We start from the raw sequence: 25,953 nt of genomic DNA on the forward strand, positions 1-25,953 counted from the left end.
AACAGACAATCAGAGAACACCGGTATGAATGCACAGGGGATAATGGGGAAGATGGGTGACACCTGGAGGGGCGTGGAGACAATCACAAAGACAGGTGAAACAGATCAGGGTGTGACACAGAGATTATTTTCAAAGTAACAGAAGAAAATGTTTCGCAGATAATGTTACACTTTCAATAACTACATAAATACAATTCAATGGTTTATGATACATCTCCAATAACTCCAAAGTTGTATATTAAAAAAGCTAATTATATACAAATTCTGATTTATTTTAAGGTCTTTGTCCATAAATTCTAATCTTTAGTCAAACTGACATTAGTATGAACAGTGTAAAATCTAATGCAATATGGGACTGCTAATCATCTAGTCGAAGAGAAGTGTCAAGACGTTGCATTAGTTAATGTGACGACTGTTGCTCATCGAATGATTAAAGGTTTCTAATTGCGTGATTAACTGAATCAAACAATTATTAACTCATTAACCTGGGGCACCATGGGAAAATTAGTTTTATTGAGTTTCTATTTCCCAAATTAACTCAAAGAATATCAGAATATCGATTTTACAACAGCCGCTAATTAATCAGTTTCCTCTACAGTCTCATTCTGAACGTCGTATAATCTGGGAATCTGCACGGACCCGGGTCTGACCAATGAGTTTGTACCACACCAATCTTAGGGTTGAGTATTTATTTACTAGAAAGCTAAAATGATGATAAAAGATAAACATACACAAAACACATTCTATGATATTGATTAGAACTTAGTATAACGGGCCAACACACTATGGCGCCTGTTACCCAAAATGGGGATTTAAAAGAGAGAAAAAGAGAAAGTACATGAGAGAAATGTACATTTGGGTGCATTTGTCAGCTATGCTTATTTTAACCCTAGCCTTGCCCCAAACTGCCGCTCTTATGGGTCAGAATATAATGATGTAATTACGTCTCAGATGGGAAACTCCGCGTGGGTAATTTAGGCTTCTCAATGACGCACTTCTCCGGCGCAACTCTCTGGTTGTCCTCACGATGTCAGTGTCTTTTTGGCTTAGTGGTCTGTATCCTCGCCCTTGCTCTGGAAGGGGTCTTCTGAGGACAGACATCTCTGTAGCTCAGAGCTCACAGCTTAGGAATGAAACAGTGTAGATACCACGATTCGATGGAGAGTGGAGGCTAGGTGGTCCGGCTTGAATTCACCCGCTTAGACACAGCTACTCATCCGTAGCTTGGATAGAAAAAAGATTTCTTTGTTTTCAACCTTGTGTTGCGTTTTGGGTTCATTGACTTTTTAGACCTTGGCTGCAGCTTGGGTCACCTAGTCTGATATGTTAATTATTCACTCACATGTCTTATACCCTCGGGTCAGAAGTGGGCGTAACCGCCTTTAGGGCAATTCTCACATTTCATCTTTACCAAAACAGTTACAATGTTATCGTAATAATGTCATCTATTAATCTTTAATAACAAAACAAAAATGACATAGGTTTTCATATTCCATCTATCGTCATGACCACCATTGTGGCTGACGGAAACCATTGTTCCAAAGTCCCTTTAATGCATGTTTAATGTTCTGAGGTTGGTTCTCAATAGTGTGAGGACACAGGAATGTTGTCTGTGTCCTAAAATTTACCATGGTCGTGATGGGTCATAAAACCCCCACATCTTTAAACCCCTAGATCTCTCCTCCTCTGTTGGGGTTGAGAGATAATCTGCGGCGGCATTTTGAGCCGCCCGTCTGTCCTGAGCTACCAGAGCCGCCCAGGAGCTCAGTAAGGAGCTGCCAGAGCCGCCGCCCGTCAGTCAGGAGCTGTCAGTCGGAGCCGCCCCCATCAGTCAGGAGCTGCCGGAGCCGCCCGTCAGTCAGGAGCTGCCAGAGCCGCCCGTCAGTCAGGAAGGATCTGCCAGAGCCGCCCATCAGTCAGGAGCTCACTCCCCGTGTCAGGAGCTGCCGGAATCGCCCTTCACGCCGGAGCTGCCTGAGTCTCCCGCCTGTCCGGTGCTGCCGGAATCTCCGGTCCATTCGGGACCCGCGGCAAGGAACCCAGTCCGAGGCGGCGGCGAGGGTCGCCGCTCCCAAGGCGTCACTTAAGTGGGCCGAGACTATGGTGGAGTGGGGTCCACGTCTCGCTCCAGAGCCGCCACCGCGGACAGACGCCCACCCAGACCCTCCCCTATAGGTTCACGTTTTGCGGCCAGAGTCCGAACCTTTGGCGGGGGTTCTGACCTTAGTTCCTTTATTATGTCTTTGTTTTAGTTTGGTCAGGGCGTGAGTTGGGGTGGGTAGTCTATGTTCCTTTTTCTATGTTGTGTTTTTGTGTTTGGTCTGGTATGGTTGTCAATCAGAGGCAGGTGTCGTTCGTTGTCTCTGATTGAGAATCATACTTAGGTAGCCTTTTCCCACCTGTGTTTTGTGGGTGATTATTTCCTGTTTAATGTTTTTTCCATTCATCTTACGGGACTGTTCGTTTGTCGTTTATTGTTTTGTTCAGTGTTCAGTTATTTTATTAAAAATATGAACACTTACCACGCTGCGCTTTGGTCCTCACCTTCTTCCACCACAGACAATCGTTACAATTAGTGTGTCAGAATGTTTGGACAATCTCTCGATTTACAAAAGCCACATTGACAGGCCTCCTCATTAAGCCGAGCTCCTACAGATGTCCAAACACCAGCTAATGTAACCACCAGCTAAGGTAACCTCAGACGAGGCCCATCGTGACAGCAGAATAAGAAATGGAGGACAGAGCCACTCAAATGGAATGGCCGATTAGTTCACTTTAATGTAACTGTGGTTTGGAAGATATAAACAGACGACCCCCCCCCCCCCCCTTTGTAGGCCCGCAGATCAATTTCCCAAATTTGTTGTATATATTATTTTATTCAGAACTCAGTTGGGGTCTCAACAGTTGGTTAGAATTTGAGCAAGTGATGTCAGGGACATGAAAACCAAATTAATTTCATATGTGATCACAAGTGTTTCACATGTGAAGTTAATGTGATAAAGTGACAACATGTAAAAAAAAGAAACATGTGATAACATGAAACTACACAAGTGAAAACATTTGACATCGTGAAATAAATGTGACAACATGGGGATGCAAAATTTCAACATGAGATACCATGAAACTACACATATGACAACATTTGAAAGTTTGTAAAACTGCGAAATCGAAAAAATGCAATTCCACATGTGAGAGTTAGTTTCTTACACGTTAGTTTCTTACATGTGGAACTGCAAATGTGATTTTCACGTTTTGATTTTCACATGTGAACTTGCAATTCCACATGTGAAGTGAAAACATGGTAACATGTGATCTCTAAATGTAATACATTGAACATCTGACCTCACATGTGTCTCTTTTGTTTTCACATGATTTCACATTGTGAAATTGCAAAATTCATTAAAAAAATTTGCAAGGGAAATAATTAAATGGTATGTTTTTTTTTTAGATAAATGGTAAACGATATGGCGATTTTGAACTGTTCAGCTAAAATAGTGTAAAAAGCTTTAATCAATGACAACATAGTACTGACTTTTCAATATGACCATAGCGGGATTTGATATCACAACCTCTGGAGTTAGGGGTACACTTATATGTCTGCTGCTACAAAAAGTCTGTAAGCATTCTCAGAAGTCGACTACAGAGTAATTACCTTTAATACATCTCTGCGCTTAACAAAAGAGTGCCGTCTGTGCTGCTATCAGTTAAGGAGATTGTCCAGTACTTTTGTATACTTTTTGGCCAGTAGTTTTGAAAGCAGCACTCGAGCCAAAAGTGATCCCCGACAATTGCGTACTACGTCACATATGTCCAGATATGTGCACCATGTCATTGCTCTCTCTCTCACTCTGCTGTGTGTATATCTTGGTAGCTGTCACTCAAATGGCGAGGGGCTGAAGCTGATTGATTGAACTCTAATTGCTAGGAGGCTGGTTCACGAGGGTGAACATTTTGGGAAAATGATGCATCACACCTTTCAGAAAAACAGTCACTTTCAAACTAGGGATTTTGTGGCTAATTGAGGTAACACGGTAATTCTGCTTATAGACTATGCATGTACGAACTACACATTGACACATCCTGTCACGGTCTTCCTCCTCTTCATTTGAAGAGGAGAGGCGAGAAGGATCAGAGGACCAATATGCGGCGTGGTATGTGTTCATAGTGAATTTTAATAAAGAGAACACTGAACACTATACAAAAGAGTAACAAAAACCAATCAACTAAATATGACCGTGAAGCTACAACTGAGACCTGTGCTGACACAAGCCACTAACATAGACAATCACCCACAAACAAACAGTGCAACCCAGGCTACCTAAGTATGATTCTCAATCAGAGACAACTAATGACACCTGCCTCTGATTGAGAACCATACTCGGCCGAATCATAGAAATCCCAAATCATAGAAAATCAAACATAGACTGCCCACCCAACTCACGCCCTGACCATACTAAATAAATACAAAAACAAAGGAAATAAAGGTCAGAATGTGACACATCCAGCTCAAAGCAGGAGGTTAAAAACTAGACTTAGACTGGCTATTCTTGCATCATTAATTTAATTAACTTATTTCAGCAATTTGAGGGTTTCCTGTATAGTTGTCTAATGTTGGTGGGGCATATTTTCATGCTTTAATGTTACTCCTGAATCACTATGATAAAGAATTTTTGTGTGTATTATACAAAGTTGAGGTTTACTTTGATGTCCAAAGTGTAGGAATACAGGTGAAATCAGTCACAGACACAAACATGGTGGCATAGCAGGAAGAATGCCGTGAACAAAAGGTTGTGAGTTCAAATCCCAGGTGAGGACATGTTGAATAATAATGACTATGTAAGTAAACATAGTTGAAGTCTGTCAAATATGTAAGTTGAAAACACTGTGCCTGTTTTTTTGAAGTTCCGGTGACATCCTAACAAGTCATTTCTGTTTGCAGGGCCTGTGACATCTCGTGAAAAGTACTCCACTGGACTTTATGCAAACTGTAAACGATATATCCTGAGGCTGCATTTATTGTAGCTGGGGATTTTAACAAAGCAAATTTGAGAAAAACAATACAGAAGTTCTACCAATATATCGACTGCAGTACTTGCGCTGCAAAACACTCGACCACTGTTACTCCAACTTTAGGGATGCCTATAAGACCCTCCCCCGCTCTCCTTTTGACAAATTTAACCACGACTTCATTTTGCTCCTCCCTTCCTATAGGCAGAAACTCAAACAGGAAGTACCAGTGCTAAGGACTAGTCAACGCTGGTCTGACCAATCGGAACCCACGCTTCAAGATTGTTTTGATCAGACGGACTTGGATATGTTCCGGGTAGCTTCCGAGAAAAACATTGACAAATACACTCTGATTCAGTGACAGAGTTTAACAGGAAGTGTATTGGAGATGTTGTACCTATTGTAACTATTAAAATCTACATTTGCTTACCACCACAATAGATCCACAGACAATGCAATCGCAGGGCTCTCCAGAGGGTATTGCGGTCTCCCCAATGCATCACCAGGGGCAAACTACCTGCCCTCCAGGACACCTATAGCACCCGATGTCACAGGAAGGCCAAAAAGATGATCAAGGACAACAACCACACGAGCCACTGCCTGTTCACCCTATCCTCCAGAAGGCGAGGTCAGTACAGGTGCATCAAAGCTGGGACCGAGAGACTGAAAAACAGCTTCTATCTCAAGGCCATCAGACTGTTAAATAGCCATCACTACTACATAGAGGCTGTTGCCTATATACATAGACTTTAATAAACGGAACACTAGTCACTTTAATAATGTCTACAAATCTTGCATTACCCATCTCATATGTATATACTGTATCCTATACTATTCTGCTGTATCTTATTCTATGCCACTCTGACATTGCTAGTCCATATATTTTTATATTCTTAATTCCATTCCTTAACTAGATTTGTGCGTATTGGGTATATGTTGTGTAATTGTTAGATATTACTTGTTAGATATTACCTCACTGTCAGAGCTAGAAGCACAATCATTTTGCTACACTCGCAATAACATCTGCTAAACACGTGTTTGGAACCAATAAAATTTAATTAGGATTTGGGAACAAAAAACATAGTTTTCTCCTAAATCAACACTAGAAATGTTAGATTGAAAAATCAACAACAGATAACTGATACCATGCCATTCCATTAGGTCTTTTGTGGCTTTAGCCTCTTAAAGGTACAACATGGTCATTTGCAAAGACTGCCTGGAAAGGATTCAGTTAACATTTTCATTCTAGTGATAAATTAATGATGTAAGTGTTAAATTAAAACGTGTTGGATCAAAAGAACCCCAGTGTTGGCGTTAATAACCAGTGTTAAACCAAAATCACGCCCATCATTATCATATTTCCCAGAAGGCTATACTGCAGGTTGATTTTTTTAAATTGTTTGTTTCAATGTCTATTTTTTGCATGTACATTGATTAATATTATGCTACTTAAATATAAATAACGTACATTTTTCTAAACTGATCCAAGGAAACTGCTACTTGGACTTATTGCACTGTTACTTGGACTTATTGCACCCATTACTTTTAAACTGAAATGGTTGTTCCAGTTTAGATGTCTTAGGTAGTCTCATGTCCTTAGGCATTGTCCTGGATGGTCAAACCTGCAGGGCTGCAGGGGCAATAAAAAGAAGAGTTCAAAATGTTGCATATCCCCACTCTGGCTAGATTCCAATAAGAATTACCCATCACTTTGCAAGCCATCATAATGTGACTTGCAGGCCTGAAAAACATGAGTTTCAGGTCACTGTATTGGGGTAAAACTTGGCCCTCAAAATACCTTATTAAATATTTGTTATTGTGTTGAATAATTACATTTTATTGTTAACATATTAGCTTAGTATCTCACTTGGTGAAGGCCATAGGACTGAACATTTATGAACGCAACAACTATGTCACTGTCCCTAACAAATACAGTCATGGGTGGTAACTTTACAATTCACTCGACAGGCAAGGCCCTCTAGGAAATTTGCAAAAAGGGCTTTACACTAACTAGATGTTACATTTACCACTGTCAGTGTTGATTTAACACTGGAGAATTTGCTGTGTAAAAATGACCTCAGCAAATTATCTAGGAGAAGACTTATAGAGGTTTTAAAAACAGTCTGCCTGCCAAAATGTGGCTTACAGACACACATCTTTAAAGGGTTAGTTCACTTTTGATGTTCAGCTTTTTTTCGACTTCTCTATAGGGTGTTGTTGTGTACTCTGAAACATTTTTAAATCCATTAACTCGTTATTTAACAATTTCAAGAATCATCTGGCTCACAATTTTGCAGCGTGTAGCAATCCTAAACTAGACTTCAGAAAAGTGAGCTATCCCTTTAATGGAAACTTGACTGCAGGAGATGGCCACTATACTCTGGCGAGAGAGATTTGCTTTGAACTAATTTACAACTTTGAACCTCTCTCCATACGCACGCACGCACGCACGCACACACGCACACACACACACACACACACACACACACACACACACACACACACACACACACACACACACACACACACACACACACACACACACACACACACACACACACACACACACACACACACACACACACACACAGGCTAGTATGTTTCAAATTTAGTAGAATTCAATAGAACATCTGCATTTAGTCATATCCAAATCAAGTAATAAAAAATTCACAAAGTTGGCCACATAGTGTTTTAGAGCCTTGGGATTTGAGGATGAAATAGCAGAACATAACTTCTCTTAGTCAGCCTCTTAGGACTAGAGGAAGGTATCCGGAGCATTATATCAATTCAGTAACTAGAGTAGTCAGCCTCTTAGGACTAGAGGAAGGTATCCGGAGCATTATATCAATTCAGTAACTAGAGTAGTCAGCCTCTCAGGACTAGAGGAAGGTATCCGGAGCATTATATCAATTCAGTAACTAGAGTAGTCAGCCTCTCAGGACTAGAGGAAGGTATCCGGAGCATTATATCAATTCAGTAACTAGAGTAGTCAGCCTCTCAGGACTAGAGGAAGGTATCCGGAGCATTATATCAATTCAGTAACTAGAGTAGTCAGCCTCTTAGGACTAGAGGAAGGTATCCGGAGCATTATATCAATTCAGTAACTAGAGTAGTCAGCCTCTCAGGACTAGAGGAAGGTATCCGGAGCATTATATCAATTCAGTAACTAGAGTAGTCAGCCTCTCAGGACTAGAGGAAGGTATCTGGAGCATTATATCAATTCAGTAACTAGAGTAGTCAGCCTCTCAGGACTAGAGGAAGGTATCTGGAGCATTATATCAATTCAGTAACTAGAGTAGTCAGCCTCTCAGGACTAGAGGAAGGTATCTGGAGCATTATATCAATTCAGTAACTAGAGTAGTCAGCCTCTCAGGACTAGAGGAAGGTATCTGGAGCATTATATCAATTCAGTAACTAGAGTAGTCAGCCTCTCAGGACTAGAGGAAGGTATCTGGAGCATTATATCAATTCAGTAACTAGAGTAGTCAGCCTCTCAGGACTAGAGGAAGGTATCTGGAGCATTATATCAATTCAGTAACTAGAGTAGTCAGCCTCTCAGGACTAGTGGAAGGTATCCGGAGCATTATATCAATTCAGTAACTAGAGTAGTCAGCCTCTCAGGACTAGAGGAAGGTATCTGGAGCATTATATCAATTCAGTAACTAGAGTAGTCAGCCTCTCAGGACTAGTGGAAGGTATCCGGAGCATTATATCAATTCAGTAACTAGAGTAGTCAGCCTCTCAGGACTAGTGGAAGGTATCCGGAGCATTATATCAATTCAGTAACTAGAGTAGTCAGCCTCTCAGGACTAGTGGAAGGTATCCGGAGCATTATATCAATTCAGTAACTAGAGTAGTCAGCCTCTCAGGACTAGTGGAAGGTATCCGGAGCATTATATCAATTCAGTAACTAGAGTAGTCAGCCTCTCAGGACTAGAGGAAGGTATCCGGAGCATTATATCAATTCAGTAACTAGAGTAGTCAGCCTCTCAGGACTAGAGGAAGGTATCCGGAGCATTATATCAATTCAGTAACTAGAGTAGTCAGCCTCTCAGGACTAGTGGAAGGTATCCGGAGCTAGAGCTTCTTGGGTATAAAGCAAAAATATATATGTTGCTGGGATTTTTCAAATGCATAGAGAGCACGTTTCCGTAGATTTAGAAGGCTTTGGAACTTCCTGTGCATCCACAGCGTACCCAATGGAAAAGTATATATATATTTAACTAGGCAAGTCCGTTAATTAAGAACAAATGGTTAATTACGATGACGGCCCGGGAACAGCTCCCCTTGTTCAGGGTAAGAACGACAGATTTGTACTTTGTCAACTCGGTGATTCGATCTAGAAACCTACGGGTTACTGGCCCAATACTCTAACCATTGGGCTACCTGTCTCCCCGTAGACGTAGGATACATTTTCTGAAAGTAACACCAATTGTAGTCTATCAAGACAAGTAATAATAGAATTGAGCACTTGTGCTTTTTAAAACACCACCATACATGACTAATCTTTCATTTTTAAAAAGTTAACTAATTTAACATCGTATTTGCATGCATGCTATCTGGTTCCAATTGATTTGACCAGTGTGTAAATGCGCACCAATATTATGTAAATTATTGTTACCATGTCCATCCACAAAATATTAATCTGCTCAGATGTCATATAAATCACTTACAGTCTTGGACCCCTTTCGCTCGTTGGAACGGACTTCTCCGTGAAGTTGTTACATCTAATGGTGTTGGCGGAACACCGGCAGATTCCCGGACACACAAAGCTTGAAGCGTACCGGCAGCCAAAGCCAAAGAAGAGCAAAACAGACGGGTAGAACAAGAACAACAGCGATATCGACATCATTGAATTATCCAACTTTTCAAATTGAAGCAATAAATCCCAATAACCACATACAGTAGGAGCAGCAAAGATGATGATGATAACCATTTACGTCCTTCTGTTGGAACAGACTCGGTGGATTGATGCAGCGTACGTTTGAATGGAGGAAGAAACAAACATTGCTCTATCCATCAAAAGGATAGCCTGTGCAATAAATTCCAAATAGTGGCTGGAGCGCTTTGTGCAGACGCGAGCGCACCAGATGCTCTCCATTCCCGCCTACCCCGTAATCGCTCCGCGTCACGTGTAAACTGTCAGTATTATAACGATTGCAGGGGCCCAGGGATGTCATGGTCTTTTCTGTCATTAACCTACAGTGTCTACCCATAGTCTACCTCTCAAACATGACATAATTACTTGATGTATCTATTCTGAGACAAGATACAGTATAACTTAAATAAAATATAAACGTATTAAATATCAACATATTAACTTTCATAAAATATCACATTTCTGAATGTTTTATTATGGAGGTCCCAAGCCATTAGTTCAAGCCCTGTCTAATCCTAATGGAAATGCACCACAATAGAATGGTTTCCAACAGCTTGTTTTGCATGATTGCACAAGAGACAAGAGATAGTAGACCTAATTCAAGATAAGAACAATATCTTCTAGCCTATGTGTCTGTTTGTGTTTGGCAGAACAGAAGGCCAAAGGGACCTTGAAAGAGGATCAAATGGGGAATGAAATAGAGTGGAATCTTGGAAATGTCATAGTTTTTTTATTGCAGTTCTTTTAAGTTCCACCCACCCCACCCCTCCCTTTGCCATATGGCCTGCATCACAGGATCAAATCTATTTGGGTTCCATATATTGTCATTGGTTGCACTAATTGCATGTTTTGTCTACATTACCTGGCTCAAGCATTCATGACATTACCCTGAAGAAGGTACAATGATGCCAAAGCATTGGTATTTTACCCAATAAACTACAGTGCATTCGGAAAGTATTCAGACCCCTTCCCATTTCACACATTTTGTTACATTACAGCCTTATTCTAAAATGGATTAAATAAAAATGTTCCCTCATCAATCTACACACAATACCCCATAAATGTATTAAAAATAAAAAATCAGAAATACCTTATTTACATAAGTATTCAGACCCTTTGCTTTGAGACTCGAAATTGAGCTCAGGTTCATCCAGTTTTCGTTGATCATCATTGAGATGTTTCTACAAGTTGATTGGAGTCCACCTGTGGTAAATTCAATTGATTGGACATGGTTTGGAAAGGCACACACCTGTCTATATAAGGTCCCACAGTTGACAATGCATGTCAGAGCAAAAATCAAGAAGTGAGGTCGAAGGCATTGTCTGTAGAGCTCTTAGACAGGATTGTGTCGAGGTACAGATCTGAGGAAGGGTAACAAAAAATGTCTGCAGCATTGAAGGTCCCCAAGAACACAGTGACCTCCATTCATAAATGGAAGGAGTTTGGAACCCACAAGACTCTTCCTAGAGCTGGCTGCCCGGCCAAGCTGAGCAATCAGGGAAGAAGGGCCTTGTTTGTGGAGGCGACCAAGGACCCAATGGCCACTCTGACAGCACCAGAGTTCCTCTGTGGAGATGGGAGAACCTTCTAGAATGACAACCATCTCTGCAGCATTCCACCAATCTGGCCTTTATGGTAGAGGGGCCAGACGGAAGCCACTCTTCAGTAAAAAACACATGACGTGGTGGCACCATCCCTACGGTGAAGCATGGTGGTGGCAGCATCCCTACGGTGGTGGCACCATCCCTACGGTGAAGCATGGTGGTGGCACCATCCCTATGGTGAAGCATGGTGGTGGCAGCATCATGCGGTGGGGGTGTTTGTCAGCGTCAGGGACTGGGAGACTAGTCAGGCTCGAGCAAAAGATGAACAAAACAAAGTACAGAGAGATCCTTGATGAAAACCTGCTCCCGAGTGCTCAGGACTTCAGACTGGGGTGAAGGTTCACCGTCCAACAGGACAATGACCTTAAGCACACAGCCAAGACAATGCACGAGTGGCTTCGGGACAAGTCTCTGAATGTCCTTGATTGAACATCTCTGGAGAAACCGTGAAATAGCTGTGCATCCGAGCTGACAGAGCTTGAGAGGATCTGCAGAGAAGAATGGGAGAAACTCCCCAAATACAGATGTGCCAAGCTTGTAGCATCATACCCAAGAAGAATCGAGGCTGTAATTGCTTCCAAAGGTGCTTCAACAAAGTACTCAGTAAAGGGTCTGAATAGTTATGTAAATGTGATTTTTAAAAATAAATTATGTTCAAACATTTCTCAAAACCTGTTTTTGCTTTGTCATTATGGGGTATTGTGTGTGTAGATTTACGAGGGGGAAAACACTATGTAATAGATTTTAGAATAAGGCTATAACCTAACAAAATGTGGAAAAAGTCAAGGGGTCTGAATGAACTATACATAGAGTGTGCGACTCTCTTCATTTATTTTAGAGCTTACAGTTTATTCACCATAAGTCAGCACCCCGACACTAAATCATTTTCTCTGGGTGTGCGCCAGCTCATGCTTTTTATTGGGTTCCAAATATAACTATGTTTTGTAAGAGTGTGGATGGACACTCCATTTCCCATTCCTCAGTCAGGAGAGATTAACTTCATTTTATATTGTAACATTCCAGGAACCTTAAAGTATGTTTTGTACTTACAACTTTGCCTTGGACCAGATGCCAGATAAAATACAGTTTCAGGAAGCACCTTAATTTGGGTCCCAATGTTCGTATCAGGGGACATATATTAGCAAGCGTCTCAGAGTAGGAGTGCTGATCTTGGATCAGTCCCCTCTGTCCATGTAATCGTATTGCTTGTGATCCAAGGCTAAACTGATCCTAGATCCACACGCTGCAACGCTTTGGCTGCATTTACACAGGCAGCCCAATTCTGATAGTTTTTCCACTAATTGGTCTTTTGACCAATCGCATTAGATCTTTTCACATCAGATCTTTTTCAGAGCTGATCTAATTGGTCAAAAGACCAATAGTGAAAACAATATCATAATTGGGCTGCCTGTATAAACACTGCCTTTGTGAATATGGGCCTAGGACATTTACATGAGTTGACGATTCATTGATTTTATTTTGGGTTAAACAATTTGTACAGTTTAAAAACAGTATCTAAAAGTACAAGAAACACAGATTAAGACACATGAAATGTAAAAATACTTATTTTTAATGTGGTTGTCAGAAGACATAGCACAGAGGAAAATGCATGTTTTTTTACCCTGTTTTTGTCCAAAACCTTGAGTACCAGCCAGTCTTCATGTTCATGCCAGCAGCAAGTTTGCGTCCCAAATGGCACCCTATTCCCTGCATAGTGCACTACTTTTGGCACATAGTGGACTACTCCTCACCAGTGTTGGGGAGTAGTTCCACTACTTGTAATTCAACTAGTAATTGAACTACGTTTTGCAGCAGCTTGGTGGTGGTTAAACAAAATTAAAATCTTATTGTGTTTTCAGTAGTTTTCTTGGCATGTATCGGTGTACCTAACTTCTATCTAGAACAACCCACTAGGCATACATGTTTTACAAAAAACAACCCCCTATTGTTCTCCCTCTCTCTGACCACTGGGAAATTAATGGAAAACTCCACCCAAAAATTATATTTTTGTATTTGTTTCATTAGTCCTTTGTTGACATAGTCCCTAAATGTTTTTCTTGTCAGAACTCAAGTTTTCCATATACTGTATGTAACTTTCAAAATACAGAAATTGTCCCCAATTGTCCCCATTTTTCATCATATGGTGCTGCGTTTTGCATCATATGGGGATGATTTCTGCATTTTGAAAGTTCATACAGTATCTTGAAAAGTTGAGTTCTGACAAGCAAAACATTTTGGGACTATGTTTTCCTTTACGACCACACTCACTTTCTGGCTGTCACACGGATCTCATTGGCCTCTTAACATCTTACTACAGAGTGATGTGTTCTTGCTGTCATGTGTCTCAACTTTGTATTACATATCATTTTTCACGAGGTCATTTTGATTTGGTGAACTACTTATTCATAGTAACTTTAGTTAAACGAACAATATGTATCTTAAGGCTAGCTTTACTGTAGCGCAACTGCTTCCAGTGTGAAATAATTGTATAGCTTGGTACACTATATTTTCATCATAGCTTTCCCTAACACTGTGCATTATATAGGGAATAGAGTGGCATTTGGGACACCACATCCTCATTAGCATCTAAATCAGACTCTGTAAGAGCCAGCAACTATTATAATCAGACTTCAGGCAAGGGAAGGGTTGGGGTGTGGTGGGTCTCATAAAGAAAAACAGCAGATAAAAATCGAAGCGTTTCTAAATTCCACCCAAGAAATGTAATTTCCCTTTGATCCTCTTCCAAGGTCACTCTGACCTTCAGTTCTCGCTACATTTCTAAGTGCATACTAACGGGAATTAACAGGACACAGAACATATTGTTCTTATCTTGAATTACTGTATATATGTCTCGTGCAATCTTGTAGCATAAGCAAAAGCAATAGACGGACCGTCTATGATATCAAAATGATCATTTTCACCACATTCTAAGGATATACGGTGTTTGTTTATAATAACATTGTTTACAAATACATTTGTAAAACACGTTTATATGTGGGTTTTGGTGGAGTAGTCCAGCCGTTGAACTAAACTCCTGAGGCACTTATAAATTATATGTTCTTCAAGAATCAATGGGAGTATATCATTAATTTAATTTTTTTTTTTTTTTTTTATCGCAGATTGACTATTTAATAGTGCTAATTGTATAATCCCAAAGGAAAATAGTTTCTGACAGTCCCAAGCAAACAATCCATCATGTCTGTGCTTTCACTGACTTCTGCTGGTTGAGAGGTGGTGTTGCAGCAGAGACAAATCTGTTTATCGTCGTCTTCGTTGCTGGAGAGGAGTTTCGGTATCTAGACCTCCAGCTAAACGTACATTCATACTGTATATTAGGGCTTCTGACAGCTAACTTTCTAGCTCCACCCACAATTCCGGGACTCCATAGCGTTCCCAGAAAGCATGGATTATTGAATCATTATTAGTTTGTGCTGTATTTTGTCTCTTGTATAATTCATTACATACAGTAGTTTATACTGGATTAAGTGTACATTTTCGTTAACTGTAATTTCGTTAGTTATGCTCCAACTTTCCCTCCATCTTGTGCCAACATAAATTCTTTTTAAGTCTAAATTCCAATAGTTTATATTTTTTTCTAGGAGAATGTCAGTTGGATAAGCTCTCTGCAAGGTTTTGTATATCTTCCCTATCATGTGAACATCCTTATCTGACTCAAATAAGATTCACTCAAGGTTGCGTGAGGGCCAACATATTTCTAATCGAAATGTTGTGATATGTACCTTTAAATTGCATATATTTGAAACTATCTACTTTGGTGAGTCCAAAATTACTTTTGAATTCTCTCATGGAAATAAATGCAATTCATGTTACCAAGTCATTTATGGTTTCTTATGCCTTTAGTTTTCAATGTGGACCAGTTTATCAGTGAATTCTGAAAAGCTACCCAAGGATTATTCGACAAGGTTGTGTTTTAAGGGAGTAATATTGGTTCTTGTAGAGTAAGTTTAATTTTCTTCCATATTTTTATAGTGTTCTTAACAATGAAGTTGTTCATGTTCTTAGTTCTATCCTTTGAAAATGAGGTACTGAGCTGGGCCGGCAGGGCTACCACCAGGGTATCTCGCTCCTTCCTCCATTTCAGTAGGTCCTGTTCCTTCTCACTGAGCTGGGCCGACAGGGCTTCCACCAGGGTATCTCGCTCCTTCCTCCATTTCAGTAGGTCCTGTTCCTTCTCACTGAGCTGGGCCGACAGGGCTTCCACCAGGGTATCTCGCTCCTTCCTCCATTTCAGCTGGTCCTGTTCCTTCTCACTGAGCTGGGCCGACAGGGCTTCCACCAGGGTATCTCGCTCCTTCCTCCATTTCAGCTGGTCCTGTTCCTTCTCACTGAGCTGGGCCGACAGAGCTTCCATCAGGGTATCTCGCTCCTTCCTCCATTTCAGCTGGTCCTGTTCCTTCTCACTGAGCTGGGCCGACAGGGCTTCCATCAGGGTATCTCGCTCCTTCCTCCATTTCAGCTGGTCCTGTTCCTTCTCACTGAGCTGGGCCGACAGGGCTTCCACTAGGGTATCTCGCTCCTTCCTCCATTTCAGCTGGTCCTGTTCCTTCTCACTGAGCTGGGCCGACAGGGCTTCCACCAGGGTATCTCGCTCCTTCCTCCATTTCAGTAGGTCCTGTTCCTTCTCACTGAGCTGGGCCGACAGGGCTTCCACCAGGGTATCTCGCTCCTTCCTCCATTTCAGTAGGTCCTGTTCCTTCTCACTGAGCTGGGCCGACAGGGCTTCCACCAGGGTATCTCGCTCCTTCCTCCATTTCAGTAGGTCCTGTTCCTGCTCACTGAGCTGGGCCGACAGGGCTTCCACCAGGGTATTTCGCTTCTTCCTCCATTTCAGTAGGTCCGGTTCCTTCTCACTGAGCTGGGCCGACAGGGCTTCCACCAGGGTATCTCGCTCCTTCCTCCATTTCAGTAGGTCCTGTTCCTTCTCACTGAGCTGGGCCGACAGGGCTTCCACCAGGGTATCTCGCTCCTTCCTCCATTTCAGTAGGTCCTGTTCCTTCTCCCTGAGCTGGGCCGACAGGGCTTCCACCAGGGTATCTCGCTCCTTCCTCCATTTCAGTAGGTCCTGTTCCTTCTCCCTGAGCTGGGCCGACAGGGCTTCCACCAGGGTATCTCGCTCCTTCCTCCATTTCAGTAGGTCCTGTTCCTTCTCCCTGAGCTGGGCCGACAGGGCTTCCACCAGGGTATCTCGCTCCTTCCTCCATTTCAGTAGGTCCTGTTCCTTCTCCCTGAGCTGGGCCGACAGGGCTTCCACCAGGGTATCTCGCTCCTTCCTCCATTTCAGTAGGTCCTGTTCCTTCTCCCTGAGCTGGGCCGACAGGGCTTCCACCAGGGTATCTCGCTCCTTCCTCCATTTCAGTAGGTCCTGTTCCTTCTCACTGAGCTGGGCCGACAGGGCTTCCACCAGGGTATCTCGCTCCTTCCTCCATTTCAGCTGGTTCTGTTCCTTCTCACTGAGCTGGGCCGGCAGGGCTTCCACCAGGGTATCTCGCTCCTTCCTCCATTTCAGCTGGTCCTGTTCCTTCTCACTGAGCTGGGCCGGCAGGGCTTCCACCATGGTATCTCGCTCCTTTCTCCATTTCAGCTGGTCCTGTTCCTTCTCACTGAGCTGGGCCGGCAGGGCTTCCACCATGGTATCTCGCTCCTTCCTCCATTTCAGCTGGTCCTGTTCCTTCTCACTGAGCTGGGCCGACAGGGCTTCCACCAGGGTATCTCGCTCCTTCCTCCATTTCAGTAGGTCCTGTTCCTTCTCACTGAGCTGGGCCGACAGGGCTTCCACCAGGGTATCTCGCTCCTTCCTCCATTTCAGTAGGTCCTGTTCCTTCTCACTGAGCTGGGCCGACAGGGCTTCCACCAGGGTATCTCGCTCCTTCCTCCATTTCAGTAGGTCCTGTTCCTTCTCACTGAGCTGGGCCGACAGGGATTCCACCAGGGTATCTCGCTTCTTCCTCCATTTCAGTAGGTCCTGTTCCTTCTCACTGAGCTGGGCCAACAGGGCTTCCACCAGGGTATCTCGCTTCTTCCTCCATTTCAGTAGGTCCGGTTCCTTCTCACTGAGCTGGGCCGGCAGGGCTTCCACCAGGGTATCAAGCTCCTTTCTCCATTTCAGCTGGTCCTGTTCCTTCTCACTGAGCTGGGCCGACAGGGCTTCCTCCAGGGTATCTCGCTCCTTCCTCCATTTCAGTAGGTCCTGTTCCTTCTCACTGAGCTGGGCCGACAGGGCTTCCACCAGGGTATCTCGCTTCTTCCTCCATTTCAGTAGGTCCGGTTCCTTCTCACTGAGCTGGGCCGGCAGGGCTTCCACCAGGGTATCTCGCTCCTTTCTCCATTTCAGCTGGTCCTGTTCCTTCTCACTGAGCTGGGCCGGCAGGGCTTCCACCAGGGTATCTCGCTCCTTCCTCCATTTCAGCTGGTCCTGTTCCTTCTCACTGAGCTGGGCCGACAGGGCTTCCACCAGGGTATCTCGCTCCTTCCTCCATTTCAGTAGGTCCTGTTCCTTCTCACTGAGCTGGGCCGACAGGGCTTCCACCAGGGTATCTCGCTTCTTCCTCCATTTCAGTAGGTCCTGTTCCTTCTCACTGAGCTGGGCCGACAGGGCTTCCACCAGGGTATCTCGCTTCTTCCTCCATTTCAGTAGGTCCGGTTCCTTCTCACTGAGCTGGGCCGGCAGGGCTTCCACCAGGGTTACACACAGAGGAGTTTCTTTAGACACAGTAGAGGGTAAAGCAGCTCTATTCTAAGTGTAATTTGTACAGTTATTTTACCAATTGGGTTTGCTGTTTGATGTGTGGCTCGGGGTCGTCTGCAAACTTTCTCATCTTCTGGTTCCTCTTGTACTCTGCCTTGGATAATATCCATATGCCCACATCTCTATGATTTACTTTGATCTCTGCTTCAACACAGATCTTCCTTAGTCTGTTTTTAAAACCACAATCCTGAATTCGTCAGCCAAACAGCAGCCCCTTCAATTGATTTTCTATAAAGCTGAGGGATGGGGCTGGAGAAAGCCAAGGTAAACTGATCCAATCTTAAATTCAGAGAAATTATGAATGCAAGGACCACCCAGTTTAATATTTTGAAGCTATAGGCTACACTGTTTGTTTACAGAGACTCAAATAACAAAAACATTTACAATGGATCACAAAATAAGTATTTGAAAATATCAGATTGGTTTATTGACTTAAACAAACAATAAATAACAAGCATAATATACAGATTAACTTTACAATAAATACAAAACTCAGTGAGATCTCTTGACGCTTTGCATTCTAGTCTCTTCTAAAAAAAAAACATAAAAAATAGCACTCAAATGATTTCCTATTTAAAACATTCTCTAAACCAACAACAACTTTCCATTCCAGCTCACTACTATCACTTCTGTCTGTGTGTTTAGACTGAAACAGGTGAATGTAACCAGAAACTAGCTTTGGTTAATACTCATTTTTTGTTAAGTCTTTTGAGCATACAATTGTACTGTAAGTACTGTAAGTATTCCAGTAACATATCACCTTGTAAAATCCCACAGTACATGCAATTGCATTTGTCTTGCTCTTGCTCTTGTTGCTGGTGATTCTCTGATCCACCTCTTCGCAGACGACACCATTCTGTATACATCTGGCCCTTCTTTGGACACTGTGCTAACAAACCTCCAAATGAGCTTCAATGCCATACAACACTCCTTCCGAGGCCTCCAACGGCTTTTAAATGCAAGTAAAACTAAGTGCATGCTCTTCAACCGATTGCTGCACGCATCCTCACGCCTGACTAGCATCACTACTCTGGACAGTTCGGACTTAGAATATGTGGACAATTACAAATACCTAGGTGTCTGGTTAGACTGTAAACTCTCCTTCCAGACTCACATTAAGCATCCAAAATGAAATCTAGAATCGGCTTCCTATTTCGCAACAAAGTCTCCTTCACTCATGCTGCCAAACATACCCTCGTAAAACTGACTATCCTACCGATCCTTGACTTCGGCGATGTCATTTACAAAATAGCCTCCAACACTCTACTCAGCAAACTGGATGTAGTCTATCACAGTACCATCCGTTTTGTCACCAAAGCCCCATATACTGCCCACCACTGCGACCTGTATACTCTCATTGGCTGGCCTTCACTACATATTCGTCGCCAAACCCACTGGCTCCAGATCATCTATAAGTCTCTGCTAGGTAAAGCCCCACCTTATCTCAGCTCACTGGTCACTATAGCAACTCCCACACGTAGCACGTGCTCCAGCAGGTATATTTCACTGGTTATCCCCAAAGCCAACACTTCCTTTGGCCACCTTTCCTTCCAGTTCTCTGCTGCCAATGATTGAAACGAATTGCAAAAATCCATGAAGCTGGAGTCTTATATATCTCCCTCTCTAACATTAAGCATCAGCTGTCAGAGCAGCTTACACAGCCAATCTGTAAATAGCACACCCAACTACCTCATCCCCATATTGTTACTTATCCTCTTGCTCTTTTGCACCCCAGTATCTCTACTTCCACATCATCATCACTCCAGTGTTAATGCTAAATTGTAATTTATTTTGCCTCTATGGCCTATTTATTGCCTTACCTCCCCACTCTTCTACATTTGCACACACTGTACATAGATTTTTCTATTGTGTTATTGACTGTACGTTTGTTTATGTGTAACTCTGTGTTGTTGTTTTTACTTTGCTTTGCTTTATCTTGGCCAGGTCACAGTCTGCCCTACCTGGTTAAATAAAGGTGAAATAAAAATAAAACCAACAATCACATAAATCTCCCCAGAATCTCAATAGCCAACTTCAACACAACATCAAAATGCATGGAAGCTCCAGCCCTAACATTGGCCAGCAATATTGGCATTCAACAATTCTATTAGTTTCAGTTATCAATGACAATCTGAATGAATGGATGGATTTCAATAGCCATAGATCTCCCCAAGACCTTGAGAAGTCATTGTTCTATTTAACAGATTTGTCATTGTTGATGTTACACAGGAGGTTTTTAGCACCACTCTGCCATGCCAGAAGATTCTCACTAGGGGACTTGCCTTCCTGCAAGGGGAAAAAACACAAACATTCAAATGAACTAAGCATTTGTCAAATGGATCACCTTACTGTATCAAACATCAATATTCAAATGGACTGTAAATGGCGCTATGCTCACACAATAGCCAGTAACAATCATACCGACGTCACTGGAATATACTCAATGAATGTGAAAAGATGAGCCAAAATTGTATGAGGACAGACATGTTGGATGATTATGGAGTACTTACACTGTTCTTAGTTTTAAGACTGGCTCCATACATCAGCAGCAGCCTAATCATTTTGAATCGGTTTATCCTCACAGCATCGTGCATGGGTGTGTCTCCATCCTGGTCATAAACAAAGTAGCTATTAAAAACGCAATACACAACCATACTATACAATAGTGCAAATCAAATCAAATCCAAATGTATTGGTCACATACACATATATAGCAGCCTCATTAAATATAAATGAAATAGTACCCGCAAAACACCAGTCTCAACGTCAACAGCGAAGAGGCGACTCCGGGATGCTGGCCTTCTATGCAGAGTTGCAAAGAAAAAGCCATATCTCAGACTGGCCAATAAAAATAAAAGATTAAGATAGGCAAAAGACCACAGACACTGGACAGAGGAACTCTGCCTCGAAGTCCAGCATCCCGGAGTCACCTCTTTACCGTTGACATTGAGACTGGTGTTTTGTGGGTACTATTTAATGAAGCTGCCAGTTGAGGACTTGTGAGACGTCTGTTTCTCTAACTAGACACTCTAATGTCCTCTTGCTCAGTTGTGCACCGGGGCCTCCCACTCCTCTTTCTATTGTGGTTAGACCCAGTTTGTGCTGTTCTGTGAAAGGAGTAGTACACAGCATTGTACGATATCTTTAGTTTCTTGGCAATTTTCTTGCATGGAATAGCCTTCATTTCTCAGAACAAGAATAGACTGACGAGTTTCAGAAGAAATGTATTTGTTTCTGTCCATTTTGAGCCTGTAATCGAACCCACAAATGCTGATGCTCCAGATACTCAACTCGTCTAAAGAAGGCCAGTTTTATTGCTTCTTTAATCAGGACAACAGTTTTCAGCTGTGCTAACAGAATTGCAAAAGGGTTTTCTAATGATCAATTAGCCTTTTAAAATGATAAACTTGTATTAGCTAACACAACGTGCCATTTGAACACAGGAGTGATGGTTGCTGATAATGGGCCTCTGTACGCCTATGTAGATATTCCATTAAAAATCAGCCATTTCCAGCTACAATAGTCATTTCCAACATTAACTATGTCGACACTGTATTTCTGATCAATTTTATGTTATTTTAATGGACAAAAATGAGCTTTTCTTTCAAAAACAAGGACATTTCTAAGTGACCCCAAACTTTTGATCGGCAATGTAAATATTAGGAAGAGCAATGTCGGAGTGGCATTGACTAAAATACAGTAGAATAGAATACAGTATATACATGAGTAAAGCAGTATGTAAACATTATTAAAGTGGCTAGTGTTCCATTATTAAAGTGGCCAGTGATTCCATGTCCATGTAACTGTATATAGGGCAGTAGCCTTTAAGAGTAACTGGGTTGTAGCCGGCAAGTGATAGCTATTTAACAGTCTGATGGCCTTGAGATAGAAGCTATTTTTCAGTCTCTCGGTCCCAGCTTTGATGCACCTGTACTGACCTCGCCTTCTGGATGACAGCGGGAGTACAAATGATAGCATGGAGTACAATTGGTGGGTTTTCGAAGCCTCTCTGTGATTTGCCCCATGCTTGCATTTGTCATATTAGGGTTTGTATGTCTTACTCTGTCTTTAGCGTTGACGTCTGCTCCACAGTGGATGAGGTGCTCAGCACATTCATTGTGTCCCGTCCTCACTGCCACATGGAGAGGAGTGCTGCGCAGCTGAGAGAAAACAGAGAGGGGGGGGGGGGGGTCAGACCACAAACACAGACTGCTCAACTATCCATATACCATTTAATATGCTCTATATATGGCTCTGTTCTGTATATATCCCCAAGTAAAACCCTAAATGTATTCGATGTTGGGCATCACAAATTGGGTTTAAGGGCTCTCTGTCTCAGTGTTGTACCTTGTCTCTGGAGTTGAACTTCCCTCCTTCATTGAGAAGCAGCTCCAGAGTAGTCAAGCTGCCTCCCCTGCAGGCCCAGTGTACTGAAGTGGCATCCAACTGGAGGGAGTGGGCAAAACAAACAGTGTTAGGATGATGACAGTTCCCAGCCATTCTGAACCATTTCCCATGTACTGTATGTAATTAGAGCTCTGATGAGTGATTGAGTGAGCAAGTGAGTGAGAGTGCGTGTATGCTTGCATGACTGCCTGAGTATCTGAGTTTGTGACTAAGAGAAAGAGAGAGAGAACTTACTCTGTCTTTCTTCTCAATGGAAGCCCCAGCCTCCAGCAGTCTCTTCACAATCTCCACATTGCCCTTGGATGAGGCTTTGTGTAGTGCTGTCCTTAGGAACTGTAAGAGAGGGAGGGCAGATAGAGTTAAGTGAGATTCGTTTGGCTTCCTGTTACTTGTCCTGTGGCATTGTGAGACTAGGGCTATATTGGCCTTCGGCTGACTGTAACTCAAGATGTTGTATCTCAATCAATGTAGCTTTTGGCATGTCAAAAGACTGACTTAGATGGCTGTCCATGTGTCATCATAAGAGAGACATGATGCGGTACTCACATGATCACCGACGTTGGGGTCACCTCCATCTGACAGGTACTTCTCAATCACAGGCAGTTTATTTTCCATAGCTGCTTTCAGGAACGTGTCTTCATCGACTGTGTCGGGCTGTGTGACAATGAAAAGAGACATGATGCATTAGCTTAGTGCCGTTTCACTTGTTTTAATCCGTTGCTGGCCTTTCTACATTGAATTCCCTCTTCTTGATTATGGTGAGGAATTTTAAAGAAAGAAGGAGAGAAAGATTGTGTATAGTGAATAGTGGCGGGACGTACAATGATCTCTGGCTCAGGTTCTTTCCTGTTCTGCACCTTCCTCTCCCTCCTCCTCTTCCTCAGTTTCAGGATGTTGAAAAGGTCATCCACGGTCTCTAGTTTCAGCCGGCCTGATTTGTCGGTCTGAAAAGGAATAAGGTATACAGAATGTTGGGCCACATTTTGGAAGGCAAGTAGAATGTTCAGTGTTTCTAATTGAGTACTAAGCATATGAGGAGCTAAGAACTCACATTGAGATTGACAACTGTGATCTCCTCCTGAGTGCTGTTCTCATTCTCCTCTGGGATGAGGTCTTTGTGTGACCTCCGGCCATCCTGTTTCTCCTGGTTGACGGCTGCCTCGTACACACTCTCTGAACACGCCCCCGATAGGTGCTGGCCTGCCTCCTTTCCCTCACACCTTTTACCAGTGACCTGGGAGAGAAAACAGATTGGAGATGAGCTGGCAATCCACCTAAGCAGTACTTTCTATTCCAAGAAAGGAAAAAACAGAATGGAGGACAGGTAGCCATTCACAACAAAGCCTTCCCTCTGTGAGATGTTTCTGTCCTAATAAAGGACCAAAGAATGAAGTATTGGGGTGCTAATAGAGAAATGTGTGCTGTCTAATGATCAAAGCCAACCCTTTTATAGATGACTGGGCAGACAACCAACTGCTGGATTATTTTGGACCAAATGAAAACCATAATGTTTTGTTAATTGTATGTACAGATAGATGTAGGATCTTAATTTGAGCATGTTTGCTACAGCAGAAAAATAATCCTGCAGCAACAGGAAACGTGAATTATTAATGGCCTTTTTTTAGGGGATTGATACAGTTTTCATGAGGGAAAATCAAGTCTGAAATGCGTGGAAAGATTGAAAAATGGAGATTACCAAACGGAAAGATCTCCTACAGAGCCGGCTCTAGCCTTTTGGGGGCCATAAATGAGATTTGTTTGCCCCCCCCCACCCCACATTTTAGTGGCTCCCCTCTTGATAGCAGAGAGATTTTTTTGTTTTAAAGTACATTTCCTGCAATTCTACATATTTCGCCATGGGGTGTAGAGAAAATGTTGCCATTGTAAAGCTAGTGCTCTGCAGTTCTACACAGCACTTTTATAAGACATTTCCTGCAATTCTATACATTTTGCCATGATTTATACCATTTTAGTAATATCATAGTGAGAGTGACTTAAAAAATGTATGGGGGCCCCCTGGAGGACAGGGCATCTAGGCATGTGCCCTGCATGCCCGATTGCTATTCAGCCATGATTACTACAAGTTTAGATAGACTAATTTACCAATATAAAAATTGTTAGTTGACATTGCTAATTGAGTGACTGTCAGTGATTGGCATAACAAGATAAAAATTGCTGATGCAGAACCAAATTTCGAACTTGCACCTTATATATATTCTACGAGTCTAACTCTCAACAGTAAATTAATTGAGAGCCAGACAGAGGCCCTAAGCGTTTATGCCTGGAGTCGGCCCTGTCTACCTATCAGAGACTAATATTGTCAGCAACAACATCTAAAATGCCCAAACCCAGAGGAAATACTGGATTAGGCAGAGTGAATCCCGATCACGCATGCAAAAAACAACCTACCAGCTCTTCAACGCTGTGCAGTCCCATGTCTAGTCTGTCTGTGTGATAAAAAGTATTCCAGTGTCTCAACTCCCGAAGTGGCCAGTGTCAATTCTGTTCTGGGTGAGGATGAGAGCCATCATCTCTTATATAGCCTACGAGTTTGTGATTAGGAACCAAAAAAACAACAGAAATGAGGTCATGTTTCCCGCTATTCACCCTTTACCATCTCGCGCAGCCCCAGCCAAGGTGTCTCGTCAGTGGTCACGCCTGGCATGCGTCCCTGGTATGCGCTGATGTCACCATTGCTGGCTTGTAAAAATGTAATTCCTAAACCGCTAGACACCTTCAATCATTTGCACTCTCCTCATAGATAAGGTGACATCGCAGAATGCCTGCCCAATGGCTAGTCAGTCAGAGCTGATTTATTGCGCGGACGGTGACAAAACTGCTCAACTATGCGCTTCCGTTCGTGATACCCACTCGCACTTGCCATAAACAGCTGACTGACACATGCAGTTTGAGTTCGACACGCACAAGGTCATACGGTAAAAAGGTACATGATGAGAGGTCCTTACCTCATATATGCTGCTATTTAAAGACAACAACGAAAATTGCCACAAAAAAATATATAATTGAACTTACAATTTGTTATTTGGACGAGGCTACTATATAATATGCCTAATAGATGCATGGTTCTTTCAGGGGGGGGGGGGTGTTTAACACTTAACATAATTCTGTATATAGGCTTACTAGCTAGTAATATTAATAATAACAATAATAGGTATAATCAATAGCAGTGCAGTCATAAGGTCACTATTTGGCATGAACCAATATAACAATTTCGCAATTTCAAATTGTGTTATAACTGTTTTATAAAGATAAACTATGTAGACTATGTAG

The 25,953-nt window shown here is 42.5% G+C and overlaps 2 protein-coding genes across 3 annotated transcripts in view; both read right to left on the reverse strand.

The window, feature by feature from the left end:
* The window catches only part of lhcgr (luteinizing hormone/choriogonadotropin receptor), a 31,830-nt gene extending 21,741 nt beyond the window's left edge, over positions 1-10,089 (reverse strand). Inside the window, exon 1 of one of the 2 annotated variants that reach the window (XM_064950263.1) lies at positions 9,680-10,089. In XM_064950263.1, the coding sequence (XP_064806335.1) occupies positions 9,680-9,942 (263 nt within the window). In that variant the 5' untranslated portion in view covers positions 9,943-10,089. The remainder of the gene's footprint in view (positions 1-9,679) is intronic. The other variant, XM_064950264.1, reaches the window with a different exon arrangement.
* An 8,564-nt stretch (positions 10,090-18,653) lies between these two features.
* Positions 18,654-25,498, reverse strand: LOC135523520 (ankyrin repeat domain-containing protein 1-like). Its single transcript, XM_064950266.1, has 9 exons — positions 25,072-25,498; positions 23,714-23,896; positions 23,484-23,606; positions 23,209-23,316; positions 22,897-22,995; positions 22,603-22,701; positions 22,317-22,415; positions 20,766-20,864; positions 18,654-20,541 (listed from the first exon to the last, which is right to left on the reverse strand). Exons 1-9 carry the CDS (start codon positions 25,096-25,098, stop codon positions 20,449-20,451), a joined length of 930 nt encoding a protein of 309 aa, XP_064806338.1. The 5' UTR covers positions 25,099-25,498; the 3' UTR covers positions 18,654-20,448.
* Positions 25,499-25,953: the final 455 nt, after the last annotated feature.

Source organism: Oncorhynchus masou, chromosome 31 (genome assembly GCF_036934945.1).
Source record: "Oncorhynchus masou masou isolate Uvic2021 chromosome 31, UVic_Omas_1.1, whole genome shotgun sequence".
In the NCBI taxonomy this organism is placed as follows: domain Eukaryota; kingdom Metazoa; phylum Chordata; class Actinopteri; order Salmoniformes; family Salmonidae; genus Oncorhynchus; species Oncorhynchus masou.

Bases quoted from the DNA above. Each gene is read 5' to 3' on its own strand.
- LOC135523520 (XM_064950266.1), bottom strand. From the start codon at position 25,098: ATGGGACTGCACAGCGTTGAAGAGCTG. The intron at 22,702-22,896 runs GTAAGTTCTCTC...CACTCCCTCCAG, and splicing joins CCATTGAGAAGAAAGACAGA to TTGGATGCCACTTCAGTACA. The intron at 20,542-20,765 runs GTAAGTACTCCA...TTCCCCTTGCAG, and splicing joins GTCTTAAAACTAAGAACAGT to GAAGGCAAGTCCCCTAGTGA.